Consider the following 20,116-nt stretch of genomic DNA (forward strand, 5'->3'; position numbering starts at 1 on the left):
GAGGGATGTGCTAGAAACAGCTTGAATTGGCTCGAGAGGGCCAATGGTTACATTTACAGCGTAAGCATTTAAACCTTGGAAATTGGCAAATGTTACCAATCAGGGCTTGATTTATTGTTTGGTTGATTGTCTAGGCTTAAGAAAGTAATGGGGAAAATGTTAATAATGCAGATTAAACATTAAAGTGTATCATGAGTATTTTTTAATTTCCAAAAAAAAAACATTGTTAAACATGTATCAGTATACCATTGGACTGATAAATCCAATAGAACCATGTCCAGCAAAGATACTTCCCTTGGGGAAGGAAGCAACACCAGGCCAACATAAGAAATGGACAGCTATGGCCACCCTATTTTGCTGTCACTTAAATTGTCGTTCATAATATTATCAATAAGCCATCACAAAACTTATGTAAAAAAAGAGGTTTATTACAACAGAAATGAACTTGCAAGTGGAAGCCCTAAGCCAATGCAAAGAGTTCACAATCCAAATAGAAGCTTGTTTATTTATGAGATTACAACAAAAGGAAGAGAAACACCAGTCTCCTACTAAATGGGACTGGCATGGGAAGAGGAAGGGAATAGGAGAAATGAGAAAAGGACAAATCTTTCCCAAAGGGAATCATGAATAATTAAGATGGCAAAAGCCATATTCTTTTCCCTTAGGAACTGCTAATCTATGAAGTAAGAATGATATGCTTATCTATAAATGTCCCAGTTTCAAAATTAGTCTAACTTAGAATGCAAATAATAAATCATGTCAGTTTAGGGTGAGTGGATTTCATCCTTGACATATTCAAGGTCTCTTGCATGCTCTGAGCCAGTATTTCTGGAAAATATGACAACTCAAAAAGACAAATCCAAGGGATCCAGGGGATTCCTTAAAAGTAAGGTTTCAACCAGCATATGAGATTTTACTGACCCAAGTTCTGCCTTCACAGAAACACTAACTTAAGTAAGATAAAATATATTTCTACGAGGAAAGATTGACTAAGTAATACAGGGTGTTGTACAGAGCAGACATTCAAATAATTATGTATAATAATAATTTATAGAGGAAAGCAATCAATTCAACTCACTACAATAAATATTTATTAAGTGCCTACAATATGTGAGTTCCTATTCACTCCCAGGTATAAAAATGTGAAAATTACCAGAGGCCCTGATTTCAAGGAAGCACATCCATAAACCTGATTCAAGATGCAGTGTGATGAGAGAAAAGGAAACATTCAGTTCAGTCTGAAGATAAAAAGAATGTTTTTTTTACTAGGGAGTTGAGAGAGAGAGAATCAGGAAACTGACCCAAAGCTAAGCTGCTGCATTCAGACTCATAAGGGTGTTAATAGCTATTAAGGAGTCCCCTGAGCTTGTGTTTTTGAGTTGCCATATTTTACAGAAACACTGATCCCCAGAATATGCAGGAAGCCCTGAATGTGTCAAAGATGAACATTCCTGCCCCACACCTAACATAATTTGTTGTTTGTACCCCACATTAAATTCCCTGTGTGTCCATTCTTGGGAGGCAAGACAGGTGTCAGCCAGTTTGTGCCAGACTAAGAAAATGCTTGTGCAGCTGGGGTCCTTTGCAGACAAGCAGACCCTCTTATCTTCATAATCTAACAGTTCTCAAGGGAACTTTTGTCATTGCCTTGCAGCTCTCCTTGGGAAGGGCTTTTGTCCTTTATTGAGACTACCTATGAATGGGATAAACTGAATGAAGACCACTCATAGGAATATAACCTTGACTTATGCCCTAATTGTGACTTGAGACTTTGCAATAACAAATTGAGCTATAGCTAAAAGCTTCAGGTGTTCAATTACCTTAGATAAACAAATATTTTCCTCTTCCTACTTTTCATTAGCATTAAGTACCAAACATTCTTTGTTTCTGAGGTACATATTTAGTCTCTGGGTAAATTAGAATTTCCCAGCCAATGGGAAAAAAAGGTCAGAAGAGAGGTGAGGGCTTCTGCTTTAAGGTTTATATAATCCTGTGTTTGCAGTTTGTGCTTTGCACTTCTCGACACTTTGTCTGTTGGGAGTTGCCCTTTCTTGGAAGATCCTAATAAATCTTTTGCTTTTTACTTTGAGTCTCTGATTTTAATTTGGATAAGGGTTGCTGTCCTACACACCTGTTTGACAAAAACAAGCAGAACTTCAGCTTGTGATGAATCCTTTTGTTTTATGAGACATAATCTAATTTATAAAAATAAGATATCCCCAGGATGATTAGTGGGGAGTTAATAAGGTAATGAGTGTGAGAAAATGCACTCCCTCCTTCACCAGAGGCAGTTTTCTCTGGAACCACATATCATAGCGGGGTATAGAATGGGAAGATGCAAGTACCCTATTCCTATGGCTCAGCTGAGCAATGTCTCTGAAGGTTCATACTATAAATTATAGATGTTGATCTTTATGGAATGTGGAAGTTCCTTGTTGAGAAATCTATACATAGGGACAGCTAGGTGGCATAGTGAATAGAGCACCAGACCTGAAGTCAGGGGGACATGAGTTCAAATCTATTCTCAGACACTTAACAATTCCTAGCTGTGTGACCCTGGGCAAGTTACTTAACTGCCTCAGCAGAGAGAGAGAGAGAGAGAGAGAGAGAGAGAGAGAGAGAGAGAGAGAGAGAGAGAGAGAGAGAGAGAGAGAGAGAGAATGAAAGAATGAGAGAATTCTATATATAGATAAAACCATAGATCTAACCCCAGTATTATAGATATTAGACCCATTCTATAGACAAGGAAAGTTAAAAGAGATTAAAAGCTGGGGCTAGGGTCACAAAGCTAATAATATTTGAAGTAAGATTTGAACCTGATTCCAGATTCTCATGTTGTACAAGAAAAAATCAGATCATAAAAGGAAAGAAAATGAGTAAGAAAAAAAATGCATGCAAACAACATCAAAGGAGTGAGAATGTTATGTTGTAATCCACATTCATTTCCCCAGTTATATGTAAAAATAATTTTTGACATTCATTTTTTTTTAAATTTTGAGTTCCAAATCCTTTCCCTCCCTTATCCAAAGATAAGGCATGTCTACCTGATTCCATGCCTAGCATTCCATACACCATTACATAATGCCTATCATTAGAAAATCTGTAAGATATACCAGGACACGTTGAAAATTGCCAAATTTTCACATAAACATTTCTACTTCAGAAATCAGGAAATGTTATAAATCATGGCTTGTTTTTATTGATTGATGATTTAAACTGATGAGAAAAAACTTAAGTGTGTCATGACAATGCTCAAAAAGTTATCAAATTATGCATACCCTTTGATCCAGCAGTATTTCTACTGGTCTTATATCCCATAGAGATCTTAAAGGAGAGAAAGGGACCCCCAAGTGCAAAAATATTTGTAGCATCCCTTTTTGTAATGGCAAGAAACTAGAAACTGAGTGGATGTTCATCAATTGGGGAATAAGTTATGGTATATGAATGTTATGGAATATTATTGTTCTATAAGAAATGATAAGGGGGATGATTTTAAGGAGGCTTGGAAAGACTGACATGAACTGCTGCTATGTGAAATGAACAGAATCAGGAGATTATTATATATGCTAACATTAACATTATGCAATGGTCAATTCTGATGAACATAACACTTTCCAGCAATGAAATGATTTATGCCAGTTTCAATGATCTTGTGATGAAGAGAGCCATCTACACCAAGAGAGGGGACTATGGGAAATGAATGTGGATCACAACAAAATATTCTCACTTCTTTTGATGTTGTTTGCATGCATTTTTTTCTTACTCATTTTATGTCCTTTTTGATCTTATTTTTTTCTTGTGCAACAAGAGAATTGTATAAATATGTTTACACATAATGGATTCAACATATATTTTAAAATATATAACATATATTGGATTGCTTGCCATCTAGGGGAAGGAGGGGAAAATCTGAAACACAAGGCTATGCAAGGGTCAATGTTGAAAAATGATCCATGCATATGTTTTGAAAATAAAAAGCTTAAAAAAAAAGTGTCATGATTACATTCCCCTCCCCCAATTGAGAACCAGTTGTTAAACATTTCCTAGCATGCTACTGGTCACTCTTAAGAAAAAACAAAGTAATAATGATAATTATGTTTATATATTCCTTTTCCTATATTTATTTAGTATTTTGGTTTTTCCCCAGTTATATGTAAATATAATTTTTGACATTCATTTTTTAAATTTTTGAGTTCCAAATCCTCTCCCTCCCTTATCTTCCATTGAGTGGGCAAGTAGTTTGATATAGATTAAAAATGTGCAATCATACATATTTCCACATTAGTCATGTTGTAAAAAAAAAACTCAAAAAAAAAAAGTTTAGGAAAAAAAGCAGTCTCCATTTAGACTCCTAATTCTTTTTGTAGATTTGGATTACATTTTTCATTATAAGTCATTTGGAATTACCTTGGATCGTTGTATTGCTAAGCATAGCTACATCATTTACAGTTGATCATTGAACAACATTGCTGTTTCTCTATATAAAGTTCTCATGGTTTTGCTCATTTTACTTTGTATCAGTTCATGGAAGTCTTTCCAGATTTTTCTAAAATCAGCCTGCTCATCATTTCTTTTTCTTTTTTCTTTTTAAATAATAACTTTTTTATTTTCAAAATATGATTAAAAATAGTTTTCAATATTCACCCTTACAAAACCTTGTGTTTCAAATTTTTCTCCCTTCTCTCCCGACAACTTCCTCCCTAGACAGCAAGTAATCCAATATAGGATAAACATGTGCAATTCTTCTAAACGTATTTTCACATTTATCATGCTGCACAAGAAAAATCAGATCAAAAGAAAAAGAATGAGAAAGAAAAAAAAGCAAGCAGACAATAACAACAAAAAGATGAGAATACTATGTAGTGATCCACATTCAGTCTCTATACTTCTTTTTCTGGATGCAGATTGTTCTCTCCATCCCAAATTTATTGGAATTGGCCTGAATCACCTCATTGTTGGAAAAAACCACATCCATCAGAGCTTATTAATGAAGTGAAGATTATATAATCTTGTCGTTGCTGTGTACAATGTTCTTTTGGTTCTATTCACTTTACTTAGCATCAATTAATGTAAGTCTCTCCAGGTCTTTCTGAAATCATCCTGCTGATCATTTCTTGTAGAATAATAATATTCTGTAACAGACATATAAAATAATTTATTCAGCCATTCACTCAGTTTCCAGTGCCTTGCCACTACAAAAAAGGGCTGCTACAAATATTTTTGCACATGTGGGTCCTTTTCCCTTTTTTGTGATCTTTTTGGGATAAAGGCCAGTAGTAACATTGCTGCATCAAAGGTTTGATAGCCCTCTGGGCATAGGTCCAAATTGCTCTCCAGATTGATTGGATCATATCATAACTTCACCAACAATGTATTGGTGCCCCAGTTTTCCCACATCTCCTCCAACATTTATCATTATCTTTTCCTGTCATTTTAACCAATTTGAGAAATGTTGTCTTAGTTTGCATTTCTGTAATCAATAGTGATTTAGCTACTCATCATTTCTCATAGTACAGTAGTATTCATATACTACAACTTGTTTGGCTATGTGGTATAAAGTAATATATAAATATCTGCTATTTTCCAGATGGAGATATAGTATGAGTCCTTTGGTATCTCTAGAACTTTATAGCATCATATATAGGATGCAAGGATCATGAATTTTGAGCTGGAAGAATCCTAGAGGCATTCTAGTTCAAACTTCTTATTTTGCAGATAAGAAAACTGAGGTCTATAGGGACTATCTTGCTCATGGTCACATAGATTGTAAGTAGCACATCTGGGATTTGAACCAAGGCCTTCTGAATCCATCTAAAATTCACTCTTCTATACCACTTTACCTCCACACAATAAATGCCTAATAAAAATATAGTTAGCAATTAAATTAGGTTCATCCATGACCTCCAAATCTAGCAATGTAGTTGTGATCCCATTTGGGGTTTTCTTGGTAAAGACACTGCTACGTCCTTCTCCAGTTCATTTTACAGATGAGGAAACTAAGGCAAGCAGGATTAAGTGACTAGTCTAGGGTCACATAACTAATAAGTAGCTGAAACCAGATTTGAATTCATGAAGATGATGTAGAAGTATGTCTTTTTTGCCTTCCCTAACTGGGGTAGTCACCGACACCCTTCCATCCCAATACAAATCTATCCAATGCTTACAATATCTAAACCATACTGCAAAAGCAAGAAATCTTCGTGCTCACAAAGAGCAAGAGAAAATTTCAGTACTACAATGAAATAATTCCAACTTTTCAAATAAAGTTGTTTGGTTTTTTGGGGTTTGTTTTGTTTTGTTTTGTTTTTTGCTGAGGCAATTGGGGATTAAGTGACTTGCACAAGGTCACACAGCTAGGAAGTGATAAAGTGGCTGAAGTCAGATTTGGACTCAGTTCCTCCTGACTTCGGGGTTCATGCTCTATCCACTTCACTACCTAGCTGTCCCTCCCCCCACACTTTCTTTTTATTTTCCTTATAACCATTGTCAAAGTAAAAACCAGGACTTCCAGTTTTATGAAGTACTACCCAGCTAAAGATGAAGCTCCATGCCAGGATTTCCAACCCTTACATTTTCAAAACTGGATTTATCAACTCTATGGAAATGAAGGAGAGAAACAATATGCAACATAAATAAAAAAAATTCTATCTGGATTTGGGGGAAAAATAAGGAGAAAGGATAATTGTTACCAAATTTCAGTGATAGGGGTTTTTTTTGTTTGTTTGTTTTTTGCTTTTTCTGCTTGATAACTTGTTGCTTAAAAAAATGTTACTTCATAGCCTTTGGCCGGAAGGAACAGTGTGTCTCAGAGCAATTAGCTAAATGTCACTCCCAAAGAGGCATCTTTGCTTTCTACAGAAGGAAAATCTTGAGGGAGTCCTCCAGTCTGGGGGAAGAGTTTCCCCCACCTACAAGTCTCCTTGATGGCTTAGAGATGCTTTAAATCCCTTTCTAACTGAAAGAGAAAGGTAAAGGTGACAGAAAGCTCTCTGTTGGCCAGTTTTGCCTGTGCCATATAGCCACAGGGAAATTTCTTAATTTCTATGTGTCTCCCTCTGTTCTTGTGAAATGAGAAACCAGTATGGATGAGAATGAGAATGACTTAACAAAACCAAACTTACTACTGTAACAGTATTAAAACTTGCTTCTAAGGAGTACCATCTCTGAAGCTGAGACCATTATTGCAGGATTCAAGGAAGATTTGGATCTACAAAGCACAGCTACTGGAACATTATGGGATTAGGTTAGATTGTGGAAACTCAAATATTGGACACTAGTTCCAACTGCCTATCTTTTGAGCTCTTGTAAAAATAAGACTAAAATTTGACATTCAAAAAAATAATTTTGGAAGATCAACAAATCAGTCAACAGATTTTAATGAAATACCTGCGGTGCTGCAAATTATATGGGGCAAGTTCTAATTTTGACATCATTTCATTTTAGGCTGATTCAGAATATCTGATCCTGATCATATGAAACTGAAATGAGCTTTAGTTAATTCTCTTTTGGTTGAGCACTTGTACCATACATACAGATTTCATTGCTCTCTTTAAGTGTACTTTTAATTCTGTGGTTTATAAGAATGTATGGGACAGGTAGGTGTTACAGTAATTAATAGAGCATAGTGGTTTGGAACCAGGAAGATCTGAGTTCAAATCAAGTCTCAGACACTTACTGTATGACCCTAGGAAAGTCACTTAGCCCATTTGCTTTAATCCCTTATCTATAAAAAGAGGACACACTGAAGAAGAAAATGGCAAACTACTCCAGTATTTTTGCCAAGAAACTTCCATCAACAAAAGTCCATGGGGTCATATAGAATCAATCATGTTTGAATGATTGAACAAAAAGTAATATTACATACAAAAGTTGTGACTCTTAAATTAGACATTTAAATAATAGTTAAAAATATTATAGTAACTGTTGTTGTGAGGGAGTCAAACATTTTGAGGACCATTCAAACATCCAATGAAAAAGGATCATTTTCATAAAGCACAAAGAAAAGTGTAATCAGAAAACCAGTGCTAGGAAACAGTTTCATTAAGTTTTAGAAAACAAGCCAAGTTTCTTAAAGGGTACTGGCAGCTAAAGAGGTCATTACTGATTTCTATACAAGGTAGCATAGACTTTTTGAAGTTAAAATAAAAATAGCTGTTAACCATTGCTAAGAAAAAAAACTCACTGTAAACAGGACAATACAAATACTGGAGTACTGAATATTGAAAAAGATGATTACTAATGAAATTCATTTTTTTATTTTCATGGATTTTTAAACATTACATTTATATCCCTCTTTCCTAAGAGAAGTCCCTTATTACAAAAAAATTCACTTTTTCATTCAAGGCTTTACAAAACTTTTGTCATAAAAGGCCCAACTAAGTCTTTAAAATCTGGACATTTTTATCAAATAATTAAATATTCCTTAAAATTTTGCTTCCAGAAGTTGAAGTCTTGTTACCACTGAAATAATGGCAAATTCTGAAAGATAAATTATACTGATAAACATGTTAACATACTGAGAATTAGATTTGCTCTCAAAGTACAGAAATTCATAAATGCAAATGGAATACTGTAACATGACTTTGTACCATGCTACATGTCATGAAAGATTACGAAATTTATCTAAGATATGGAGATAAATGTGTTTTAGAGACCTGGAAAATTGTCTGATTTAAATGTCATTTGAAAATCTATGAGCTACAAACCAGTTCCAATTGTTCAGTGATGAAGAGAGCCATCTACACCCAGAGAGAGAACTGTGGAACTAAATGTGATTCACAACATAGAATTTGCTGCTTCTTCTTCTTCTTCTTCTTCTTCTTCTTCTTCTTCTTCTTCTTCTTCTTCTTCTTCTTCTTCTTCTTCTTCTTCTTCTTCTTCTTTCTTCTTCTTCTTCTTCTTCTTCTTCTTCTTCTTCTTCTTCTTCTTCTTCTTCTTCTTCTTCTTCTTCTTCTTCTTCTTCTTCTTCTTCTTCTTCTTTTACTGGTTTGATTTGATTTTTTCTTGTGCAGCACAATAATTGCATAAATATATATGCATATATTGGATTTAACATATAGTTCTACCATGTTTAACATATATTGGATCACTTACCATCTAGGGGAAGGCATGGGGGAAGGGAGGGAAAATTGGAACACAAGGTTTTGCAAAGGCTAATGTTAAAAAATTGTCCACAAATATGTTTTGAAAAATAAAAAGCTTTAATTTAAAAGAAAAAAAGAAAATCTATGTGCTATAATCAAAGCAGCATTGAAAAACAAATTGATTCTTATCTTCCTTTTCCTTTTCTAAAATCTTCTTTCAAAACCTTTCTAAAACTCTAAAATAAATAACTTGCCTAATACTGTTAGTTGAGAATATCACTATCCTTCAGTTACCCATATTATCAAATTTAGTGTCATTTACCATTTTTATAACAGATACCAAATCCATTGCCAAATCTTAGAATTTCTAACTTCATTACATCTTTGGCACAATTCTTTCTCTCCACTCACAAAACCACCACTCTAGGTTAGGCCTTTATCAGCCCTTATCAAGACTATTGAAATTGTCTTCTAACTTACTTCCCTGATTCAAATCTCTCCTTAATTCAATCTCTCTGAATTTAGCTACCAAAGTGATTTTCCTAAAGCCCCAGTCTGACCATGTTACTCTCCTTACTTGAAGAGAACCAGTGGCTCTCTACAGCCTCCAAAATTAAATATAAACTACTATATTTGGCTTTTAAGACTCTTTAAACCTGGTACCTTCATATATTTCAAATCTTAAACTTACTCATTTTGACACAATCAAAGTATGTCAGCTACATAGATTTTGTTTGTTTTTAACAGTTCCTCAAACCTGACACTACATCTTCTTAACCTAACCTTGAATCATTGAAAGGGTATTGCCTCGAACAAATTGAGACCTGGGAAAGACCTTAGCTTAAAAAGGCCAAGGTCTCTCACTGTATCCAGGGCCATAGCCAATTGTCTTGATCTTGCCACTGGATTCAGATGACTCTGGAGGTTGAAGACTTTGCACAGTTCTTCCTCACTTAAATTCAAGTCACTTGCAATTCAAGATATTAATGATGTCATAGGTCTTCTTCAAGAAGGAAGAATGAACAAGGTATGCCCCCTAGGTAGGCTCTAGTTTCCTGGTGAATAGCTAAATGGGCATCAAAAATAACTTGTAATCTCTCAAAGACTTGTAGAATAAGAAGGACCTTCAAAGGTCAAGTAGTCCATGCTGTTCCTAAGCAGGACTATTCACTATCTCTTGATAGTTCTCATACATACAATCTCCATTTGAAGATGTGACAAGAAATCTATTCTTATCTCACTTTGGGATAACTCTAATTGTTAAGAAGTTCTTCCTTACATCAAGATGAAATCTGGCTAAAAAGAACTAGGGAAAATCAATAAAAAATATTATGCACTTACAGTGTGTCATGAATTATACTAAATGTCATGGATACAAAAAACAGCAAAAAGCAGTCCCTGCTCTCCAAGTACTCACAATTTAATGAGGGAGTCAACATGCAAACAAATATAAAATATACATATATACATAAATATATATATAAATACATAAATATTGGGAAGTCTACCTACCAATTTACACCTAGCTAAATACTTAGAAAAATATTCATTTTTCATGAGTAGGGAGAGTCAATACAATAAAAATGACAATATTACCTAAATTTCTTTGCTTATTCAGTGCTATTCACAAGCTACCAAATGATTACATTATAGTACTAAAATAATAATACTAACATTAATTGAGAGGAACAAAAAGTCCAGAATTTCAAAGTGGGCAGGAAGAAGGCCTAGTAGTATCAGATCTCAAAATTATACTAATTTGAATCATTTTCAAAATACAGACCATTTACGTTATTATTTAGTTAAGATTACATTATTTAAAAATATATAGTAACTTACTATAGCATTCTGGAATTTAAAAAAAAATTAAGACAAGGATATTTATTGGGGGAGGAGGGGAGCCAACAGATGGAGACTTCACAAATTCTTGAGTCAATGAAGAGAAGGACCCTAGGGATCCTGAGGACGGCTGGAATATCCTGCATGTTGCCATGATCTTGAACAAGAACAGGGTAGATGTAAGGGGTGGCCTGGTTGATCATGTCTGCATATTTGGTATAGGGGCTTAATGGGAGGTAAGAGCAGAGCCATTGTGCAGATGTCAAAGGACAAAGTCAGTAGGGTCTCCTTGGCCCAGGCCTCCCTTCAGGAATCAGCCCAGTCTGCCTGCCATGTGAGTCATTTTCTCCATCACTGCTGGGACAGCTCTGCATTGGGAATTTAAAGAATATTACATGGTAAGGAATTCATGTTTTCTCTATTCATTAAGCAACTAGATTTAAAGTTGTAGCCCAGAGATATTTAGATTAAAGGCTGGAGTTAAGGGTTAAAAAATCAATGGTCTGTCCATCTCTAAGTCTTACAACTAATGACAAATAAAGAGACACTGGAACACCTTTATTAAAAAAGATTGAGGTAAGTTATAGCTCTGTGTTTTTAGGAAAATTGGTGTTCTAAATGGGTGATGAGGATTACAAGCAACCTGCCCTTTATTACCTGACACATTCCAGACCGACCTATAATCCCCTCACCTCCAAAACCAAAATATCACAGGCTACTTCCTTTTAAAGAAAGTGCTTCAACAAAATTACCGTATATTTCTTCGATGTGGAGGGAATAGAGTGGGAATTAGACTGTGTCCCAATTAAATTGTGCTACTCCTCTCCTTCCCTGAGTACTTCAGGGCACCCCCTCATTATCCAGGTCTTTTGGTCAGCTTTGACACACGCCAGGACAGACATACTATGGACACGGGAAGCCTCAAGAACTGAGTATCTTTCAAACAAGGGGGGTGCTCATCAGTCTGCTGAAAGCTTCTTAAAACACACACACACACACACACACACACACACACACACACACACACACACACACAGCCAAAGCAACCAAAGGACACAAAACAAGGAAGCAAAGTTGGGGAGGGGCCCCTAAAAGCATCAGGTTTCTGCCTTATTCAGGAAGCTTCTAGGGCTAACTGCAAAGAAGGAAGACGGAAAACTGGGTCCAACAGTTATTGCATATGGGAGATTTTTAAATTTTTGAAATGATTCTTCTCTAGGAATTCTTTTAATTAAGAATAAATTTGGACCCCATCTTTTTATCCCCAGTGCCTCGGGGTGCACGAAAGGGTCCGAAGTCTTTATCCTCTCTCCAAAGCAAAAACTCTCCGGTCTCTCATTTACCGCGAGTAGAGTTAATCTCAACCTCCTGGGGCTGGGGAGAGGAGGCGGAGTGCGGAGTTCGCTCCTCCCAACTCCAATGACGGATACCTTCTCCCTCCCCACCCCACGTCCCCGCCTCTTCTCGCCACCCTATATAAGTCTTTGCTCGGCCCCCCAGAATCAAACCCAAAGAACTCTCGCATTTTCTGTTGCCGTGGAGTATCCTCCCGTTATCTCCTTTACAAATGGGCTCTGTGGCCTAGCGCACTCTTCCCCCGAGCCAGGTCACCCGTGATCGTCCGCCGCAGTCCACTGCCTGACAGGGGCTGCTCGGGAGCCGCCACTAAGGTAAGCAGGACGGGGTTAAGGGGAAGACTAGCTGCAGCCTCCTTTCGGGGGCTGGGCAGCTCCCTCCTCCCCGTCCCTCACTCTTGACTTCCCTGTGCTGTGAGTCCGGACCAGGAGGCTAGGGGGAGACAGGAGGGAAGGAGGGGAGACCCCACCCTCGCCAGGCAAAGTCCAGGCTCCATTTTAAAGACTGTCCAGGGGAGCTCCCAAAGGAGTCAAGGACAATTGGTATTTGTATTAGGCAGAGCAGAGATTCATGTGGAAGAGTAAGCGAAGAAGAAGGACTGCGGTGAGAAGACTTTGGATTCCGATCTTGGCTCTCTGCTTCTTACGAAGTCTGGCTAGTAATGGCTTTGCGCTCTATCATAACCTCAGGCAAGTTACTCCGTTTCCCTCTTCTATAAATGAAAAAAAAGATGCTCTCCAGAAGACCCTGTCTAGATTCTTAAGAGTCTAAATCTTAAGATAAGGAAATAAGTGACAATACCAATAAAAGTCTCAAATAAATACTCACATAAAGGGGGAAATGAACTCTGAAGGTTCCTGTATGATAGAACTCTCAGAAGAGGCTAGATTTGAGGAACTTCGGGCTTTGGCTGGCCATAAAAAATGTAATCGAGGTGAAAGGGGCCTTAGAGGCTGTCTCTTTCAACTTTTTCTTCTACAGATAAGGAAAATAGGCCTAGAAAGAATCTTGCTTGATTTCTCAATCAAAATATATTTAAACGTATGCTCTACTACTTGGAGGTGAAGTGCTGGGATTTCAAAGACAGAACTCTGCGCCTTGTAGCTTCCTTTCTATGGGTGGAAGCCCATGCACATATTTAAGAGTAAATAAAGTAACTTCTTGGGGGTTGGGAGGACGGCGGAGAAGGGGTTCTAATCGCTGTAGTAAAAGGGGGCTTCTGTATGGTAAAGTGTGGTTAATTTAGAATTTAAGCTCCGATTTTCAAGTAGGAAGGACCAGCGCACTGTTTGGCCACCCCATGCTACTTCCCTAGATAGTGGGACCAAGATCCCACTCACAGAGATGGAGCCTAAAGGACGCGTCCTGAGTAATCGACACTTTCCAAAGATTTTCGGAGAGTTTAGAAACTGGAAAGGTGCTTCAGCCTTAACTACTGGCCGGGCGCTGGGCGGTAATTGTGGTCCTTTTCTTGGTGGCTTGGCTCATTTGTAGTTACATGGTATCTACAGGTTTTTCACTGCTGTGCTTGGGGGCTAAACATTAGAGTATGCGTTTTCCATCCAAAAGAATGTAGATTAGAAACCCTTTGGGAATAAAATACAATAAAACTCCTCCTCTACTACCACCTCTCCCACCCCACCCTGAGATCACCTCCCTTGGAGAACACTATCTTTTTGTTTCCAGTCTACCTCCAAGTAGGCGATTGTCCCTCCCCTACACTTTTGCCCTGCTTTGTAAAGCTTTGTTTGCCTTTCTTCCAGCCTCCGCCCTCCTATCTGGGGTGGAAAGGGAACAGTCATTTCGTCCTATGCATGATCACTGTGTGAGGGACGGGAAGTGAATGCCCTACCCTTATTCATCCAAAGCACGTGCTGGGGCCAACCTAGCCCTTTCTTTGTAACCCCTAACATTTATAACCGCCATTTCTGGGTGCTCCTCGGGAAAATCGGGGCGGCTCGAATGCATCTGTAGGTTCTAACAAACACTAGCAGCCCTGTTAGCCCCTCGTGGCAACCTCAGGAATTTTTTCCTCTGGGAGCTACTTCCCAAATATGGCTATTAGAAGGGATCTCATCCTCGTGCTGGGCTCGGAATCAAAGCCCGGATCTAAGCGTTTTTAGGTAAAAGTTGACCTGTGAGATGAGCGTCCCTTATTCCCACGTGGAGGTCTTATTCCGGGTCTGACGCTACCACTACCAATTCAGACAGAAATGGGGGTGGGGGAGAGGCAAGAGACGCCGGAAACAGACCCTACACCGCCTCGGATCCCGCTTCAGTATGCTGAGCATCCCCACCCCCAAAATCCCTGGGGCGTTTAGCCGGACGCTCCCAGACAGCCTGCGAAGTTGGGAGAGGCTCGGGAGAGGTAATGCTCTTCCGGATGTGACAGGACCAAAGGATGGAAAAATCCGTCTCCTGAATCCGATGTAACCTAGGATAAACTAGACCCTTTTCTTTTAGCCGAGCTTCCTTTGGAAGCTGCTGGGCGGGGCTGAGCTGGCCCGGGGAGGCGGGCTCCTGCCGCTCGGGAGAACCACCGCGCCTTCCCCTCGCTCCGAGTTGATAAGACAGACCCGATCTGCGGGCCCCTAGGCCCTGGCGCAGAGAGCTAGTTTAGACCCTCAGCTCCTCACCATCTCCCCCCACCTCCATCCCTCTCCTTTGCTGTCAGTCGAGGTGGAATCTCGATTCGGGGAAGGCTGGGCACTGGACCTGCGGGTTTCCCCGAGCCAGTTTGAACCGGTTTGATGGAGTTCTGGGTGGGGTAGCCGCCTCCCCCCGCCCTCTGCCTAGGTTATGTAAGACTGTGGGGGAGGAGCCCCAAGCTGGGAGGTGCAGATAATGGACGGTTGTCTGGAGGAATTAAGGAGAGGCGGGCCCTCTTCGCGGCACGGAAAGCGCTGACCGTGGCAAAGAGGCCGAACAATGTGCTTCTGTTTCTTGTGCAGGCCCTCTTTGTTGCCTGAGAACATACAGTTAAAGACGAAATCTCTGAATGTTGCTGCTTTGGGGGGGGGGAGGGAGAGAGAATGTGGGGATGTGAGAGGCGGCGGCGGCTTAATACTGGGTAGTTTTGTCTGTTCCGAAGAAAAAAGGAAATGCTAATTTACTACAGGTACCACTGTGCCGAACTCTAGAGAGAGAGAATCAAAAACAATGGTAGACTCTGCCCAGTTTATAGTCTGATGGTGGGGGACAACACTTCCCCCCAGTCCGGTGATAAATCTGAGAATAAAGGATATTCCCTAAAGTAAAAGTTCCGGGAGGAACTCCTTTGAAATGGATAGAGAGAATGCAAGAGGATGTATGTGCTTGTGCTCGCCTGCTCTGCAGTACAAAGGAACGACAATATTTTGATGAGGGAAAGAACACTTTTAGCCTAGAGGATAAAGCACCAGCCAAGGTTTCCCGGGCACTTGAAAAACAGTTTATAAAGAAACTACTGTATCAGAAGAAACATTGAAAAAGTGTGAGAGTAATTCTATAAACCAGTGCATGTGACATAGTGTTCGAATAATCTAGATAAATGTGGTAAGGTGTTCAGTTATTTCGGAATCATTCTGTAGTTGATACAGGTCCAGGCAAAAGGACTTGAACTAGGTGTCAGGTTGATAGAAAAGAGAGGGCAGATGGAAGAAAAGCCCTGATAGAGCTTGGTTATTTGGAGAAGAGAAGAATCAGAGGTGACTGGGCTTGGAGTCTGAGTCACTGGGATGACGGTGTTGCCATGATTGTCTGGAGAATTACTGGAAAATAATGTTGCAGTACAATCTGAGAACATCTCCTTTATGAACACTCTAGGAAAGTCTCCTGAAAGACACTCCAGTTTTTTCATTTCCAAGAGGATTTAGTGACACAAACATAGATCTTGGTTTTGTGTTTTTTTAAGCACTCTAGAATTAACAAGCAAAGTAGAAGTAGAACATCCTATTTAATTTCTCCAAAAACAAAACCCGAAAGTCATTATTGTCTCATAGCCTGAGGATGATATATAAGGATAAAGGAGGCCATGAACTTATACCCCCTTATACAATCAGAAGTTATCTTAGAACCTTCTGAAAGTAGGTGGAAATTCTCCAATTACCTTTTCTCCTTGAGAAGTCACTCAAACTATCAAGTACAGGGGTCCATATAATATATAACCTCTTTGGAGCTGCAAGGTTTCACAGAGCCAGGTCATTAGAGAAAGAACAGTTGCTTATGGGTTGAACCAAAGTGCATCTAAAAGTCATAACTGTCTCCCCTGCAGGTTTACATCATCCCAAGGAAAAGAACAAGCAACATGGCAGCAATCCCGTCCAGCGGTTCACTCGTAGCAACCCATGACTACTACCGAAGTAAGGCCTCCCCGGCACACCAGGCCCTAGCCTGGCTAGAACCTTAGTCCATTGAGCCTATGGGCACTCAGCTACCTGATATACTACAGGAGGACTGGGGATTTCTGTTGGAACTTTTGAAAATTTATTATGAAAAGAAAATATACAATCCCTAGCTATAAGTTGAATTCAACCTGGTGAAAAGATGTCAGGGCTTGCAGCAGAGTATAAGTGGAGAAACACTGGACTCAGAGGCAGAAGATCCCCACCCAGGTTTGAGTCCTGGCTGTACCTTCTAGTAGCTGTGTGATCTTGGCGAGTTTTCACCATTCTGAACCTTCATTTTTTCACCTGTAAAGTAGGATATCCTGCCTACTCCCCAAAGTTGTTGGAAGAAAGCACTTTGTAAAACCCTTTTTAATTCCTAGAATATTCCCCCTAACTCTTGTCAGTAGTACAGAAAGCATACATCTAGCCAGTGGTGTACAGCCCTGCAGATCCTTACAATTGACACCAATTTGGGATGTGAGAGTAACTAACTGTACAGTAATTTAAGTAAAAATGAGACACAGTAAAGTGTTGATCTGCTAGAAGAAGGCACCTCAGGCCTCCGTTGAAGTGGCAGAATTTCACGTTTTGGGAGGGACCATGAGTAGCCACCCTCAGAACCCAAAAGGGGCTGAAGATTATCTGTATTCCAGGGAAGGAGTCACTAGTGACACAGTGTTTCCTTCCCAGGACGTCTGGGTTCCACTTCCAGCAACAGCTCCTGTGGAAGTGCTGAGTACTCTGGGGAAGTGATCCCCCACCATCCTGGTGAGTAAAAGACCCTTATTAACTCTTTAGGAACATGCCTGTCCTTTTATATACTTTAAACAAAATTTAATATTAGACTCACTAAGAAGCAAATAGTAGTCATATGAGCGGTAAGCTCCTAATACTGAAATAAATGCTCCAACAGCTGGAGATAAGAAGAAGGGCTAGTATTAGAACTATTCTTTTTTTGGGGGGGAAGCATCTGACATGATTGAAAAGGAGAGTTGATTCTACAGAATAGCAGATTAGTAATTACTCTGGGCTGCTACTGAGATAAAGTGACTCTCTTGAATGTTCTAGGTCTTCCTAAATCAGATCCAGGCCACTGGTGGGCAAGCTTCTTCTTTGGGAAATCGAGTCATCCTTTCATGACAACTGTATTGGAATCCCCAGAGCAGTAAGTGAGCCAGTCTCTGATTGGAAATAGCCATGTATTGGGCTTGGGAACCTGAGGGTAAGGAATAAAAAACCTGAGTGTGACTTAGAAAAAATCATGTGGTAGGCAAACTAATTCAATTCTCCACCAAAATCCGCCCCCTCCACACACATATATATGTCTTGTTGTTAGTCTGTCATTAGTTTATCTATTCATCTCTGTAATGAAATACAGGAAAAATGACTTGACCCGCTGGAATTTGGGGGATGGGGAAAGTGGTAGAGAAGGGCTACCTAATGTGTAATAGTGGAATTTACTGATGCTTGATTTTCCCTTTGATACTTGCCTTGCAGCTCAGGAACTTTCCAGGTTGCTCATGGCACGATCACCTGTGACCTGGCTCAGGAGGCCATGAGGAAGCGGCATGTCAGCGAGCCCAGCAAAACCAGCCCTGGGCCTTCTGCATGAGTGGCAGTACCCTCCCCCGCTTCTGAAGTGTGCTAGGCATCAGAGCCCATTTCCCCCTCCCTTCCCCTCCCCTCCCCTCCCCTCTCCCACCCATTCCTTTAGAATAGACAGGCTGCTTAAGTGTAGAGGTAGTTGTGTTGTGTGTGTGGTTTTTTTTTTTTTTTGTAAAGGAAAACAAAAGCAAAAGCAAACACCAAAAAACAAGTAAAAGAAACCACACTATTATTCTTTTTTTTACTATCTGAATCACCTATGTGCTTTCCAGCAGCCTCAGTAACTTTGTTTACTTTGTACTCAACAGAAACTAATAAACTTTGAGCAGCCTTTTAATGATGTGTGCCTTATTGGAGCACTTTTCTCTCTTTTAGATTAAAGCTATTCCTTCTGTGGTAACAGCCTGTAGATTAAACCAGATTAAAAGTCCAATTTCTTTCAAAGAGGTGGGCTCAATCCTAACAAGACCTGAGGAATATTCAGATGTTCAGTGCTTGTCTTGTTCTGGGTTTTTGCATTTAAGGGATGTTGCATGAGGCATGTTGCTGTCCCTACCCTTCCTTTACACTTAAAACTTTCCTTCTGTCAACCGCGTTCTTAAAACCGGACCTCCCTCAGAGGCCCAGGTTATCTATTATGTATCCCCCAAGAAAGTAGAAAGGCTTCCCCAAAGGTAAGATCTGAGTTGGAAATGAAGAAGAAAGCAAATGCAGAGGGAAATACTCTGTACTCTAGTCCCTGCATTAGTTCTTTAGCTGGGAACCAAGGCCAGCCAGGAATTAATTTATTTCCCCAAGACTGTGATTCCCAGGGTCCCAGCTTTCACCTTCCTACCCTGCCTCATCCCTAGGAAGACAAGGGAGTAACTCAACGCAAAATACTTCTTTATGTGCTGTACTAAATGAAGGTATACATGTTAAGCCCCATCCTCAATTACTTGAGGTGAGTTATATGAGGAGGAAGGGAAAGAACAAGCACCTGCTACATACTTCGAACTTAGGGAAATAGGAAAACAGGTTAGGTGACATGTTCAGGGTACACATGGCTAATAAATGTCTCATTTGAATCTGACCCTAGATCCAGCACTCTGTCCACCACGCTCCCAGCTGAAGTGATTGTTTAAACAAATTCCTTAATATATTCAAAGTATGATTTGATTTGTAGTGTTAGAACCTGGGGTATAAAATTAGCCTTGAAAACACCTGCTCTTAGCAGGTGGACTTGGAGATTGGGGAAGAATTTCTCAAGAGGGAGCTTGCTTTCTGGACTCATGCTCCCTCCATTTCTAATTCACTTACCCTGGCACTCAAAGCTTTTGTCCAGACCTTGCCAAGTCATCTTGAAAGTGCATGCTGTTCTAAATCTTAAGACTTGGGGGCTCATTTACCGGTTCTAATATGATTGGCTGTATGATCCTGGGCAAGTCACTCTCTCTGGGTTTACGTTTTCCATTAAAAATGAAGTAGACAAAGTGACTAGAGTCATTTCTGCTTTAAAACTGAATTCTATGACCCTCCTGTAGTGAAGGGAGAGGGAATAGATATTAGCCATAGCTAAAATGAATCAGGAAAGCTTATTGTCCTGAACTGGGAACTGGCATTGCCTCAACCCCACCACCAGGATGCAGGTCTGCCATCTAGTCAAATATGTCCTGTGGTACAAGAACAGATGGCTCTTTTACCTAATCTCAACTCCTGCTTATAAATAGCCATTGTTAGACAGGTGGTATCTATCAGCACTGGTCAGTGGGACCTGCATGGGGACCACTCTCCCTGTCCAACCAACTGTTCTTGACTGTCTAGTATTCCATAAGGAATGAGTGACCTAGTTTATTTTATAGGTTTTATTTACTCTGTCAAGAGCAA

The 20,116-nt window shown here is 39.5% G+C and overlaps 1 protein-coding gene and 1 pseudogene across 1 annotated transcript; one reads left to right on the top strand and one right to left on the bottom strand.

The window, feature by feature from the left end:
- Positions 1 to 11,015: 11,015 nt before the first annotated feature.
- Positions 11,016 to 11,256, bottom strand: LOC141552752 (NADH dehydrogenase [ubiquinone] 1 alpha subcomplex subunit 3 pseudogene; annotated as a pseudogene).
- A 1,158-nt stretch (positions 11,257 to 12,414) lies between these two features.
- PPDPF (pancreatic progenitor cell differentiation and proliferation factor) lies at positions 12,415 to 18,587 on the top strand. Its single transcript, XM_074288853.1, has 5 exons — positions 12,415 to 12,592; positions 16,531 to 16,618; positions 17,336 to 17,413; positions 17,714 to 17,810; positions 18,143 to 18,587. Exons 2-5 carry the CDS (start codon positions 16,564 to 16,566, stop codon positions 18,255 to 18,257), a joined length of 345 nt encoding a protein of 114 aa, XP_074144954.1. The 5' UTR covers positions 12,415 to 12,592; positions 16,531 to 16,563; the 3' UTR covers positions 18,258 to 18,587.
- The last annotated feature ends 1,529 nt before the right edge of the window (positions 18,588 to 20,116 follow it).

The sequence above is a fragment of the Sminthopsis crassicaudata genome, chromosome 2 (assembly GCF_048593235.1).
Source record: "Sminthopsis crassicaudata isolate SCR6 chromosome 2, ASM4859323v1, whole genome shotgun sequence".
NCBI lineage: Eukaryota > Metazoa > Chordata > Mammalia > Dasyuromorphia > Dasyuridae > Sminthopsis > Sminthopsis crassicaudata.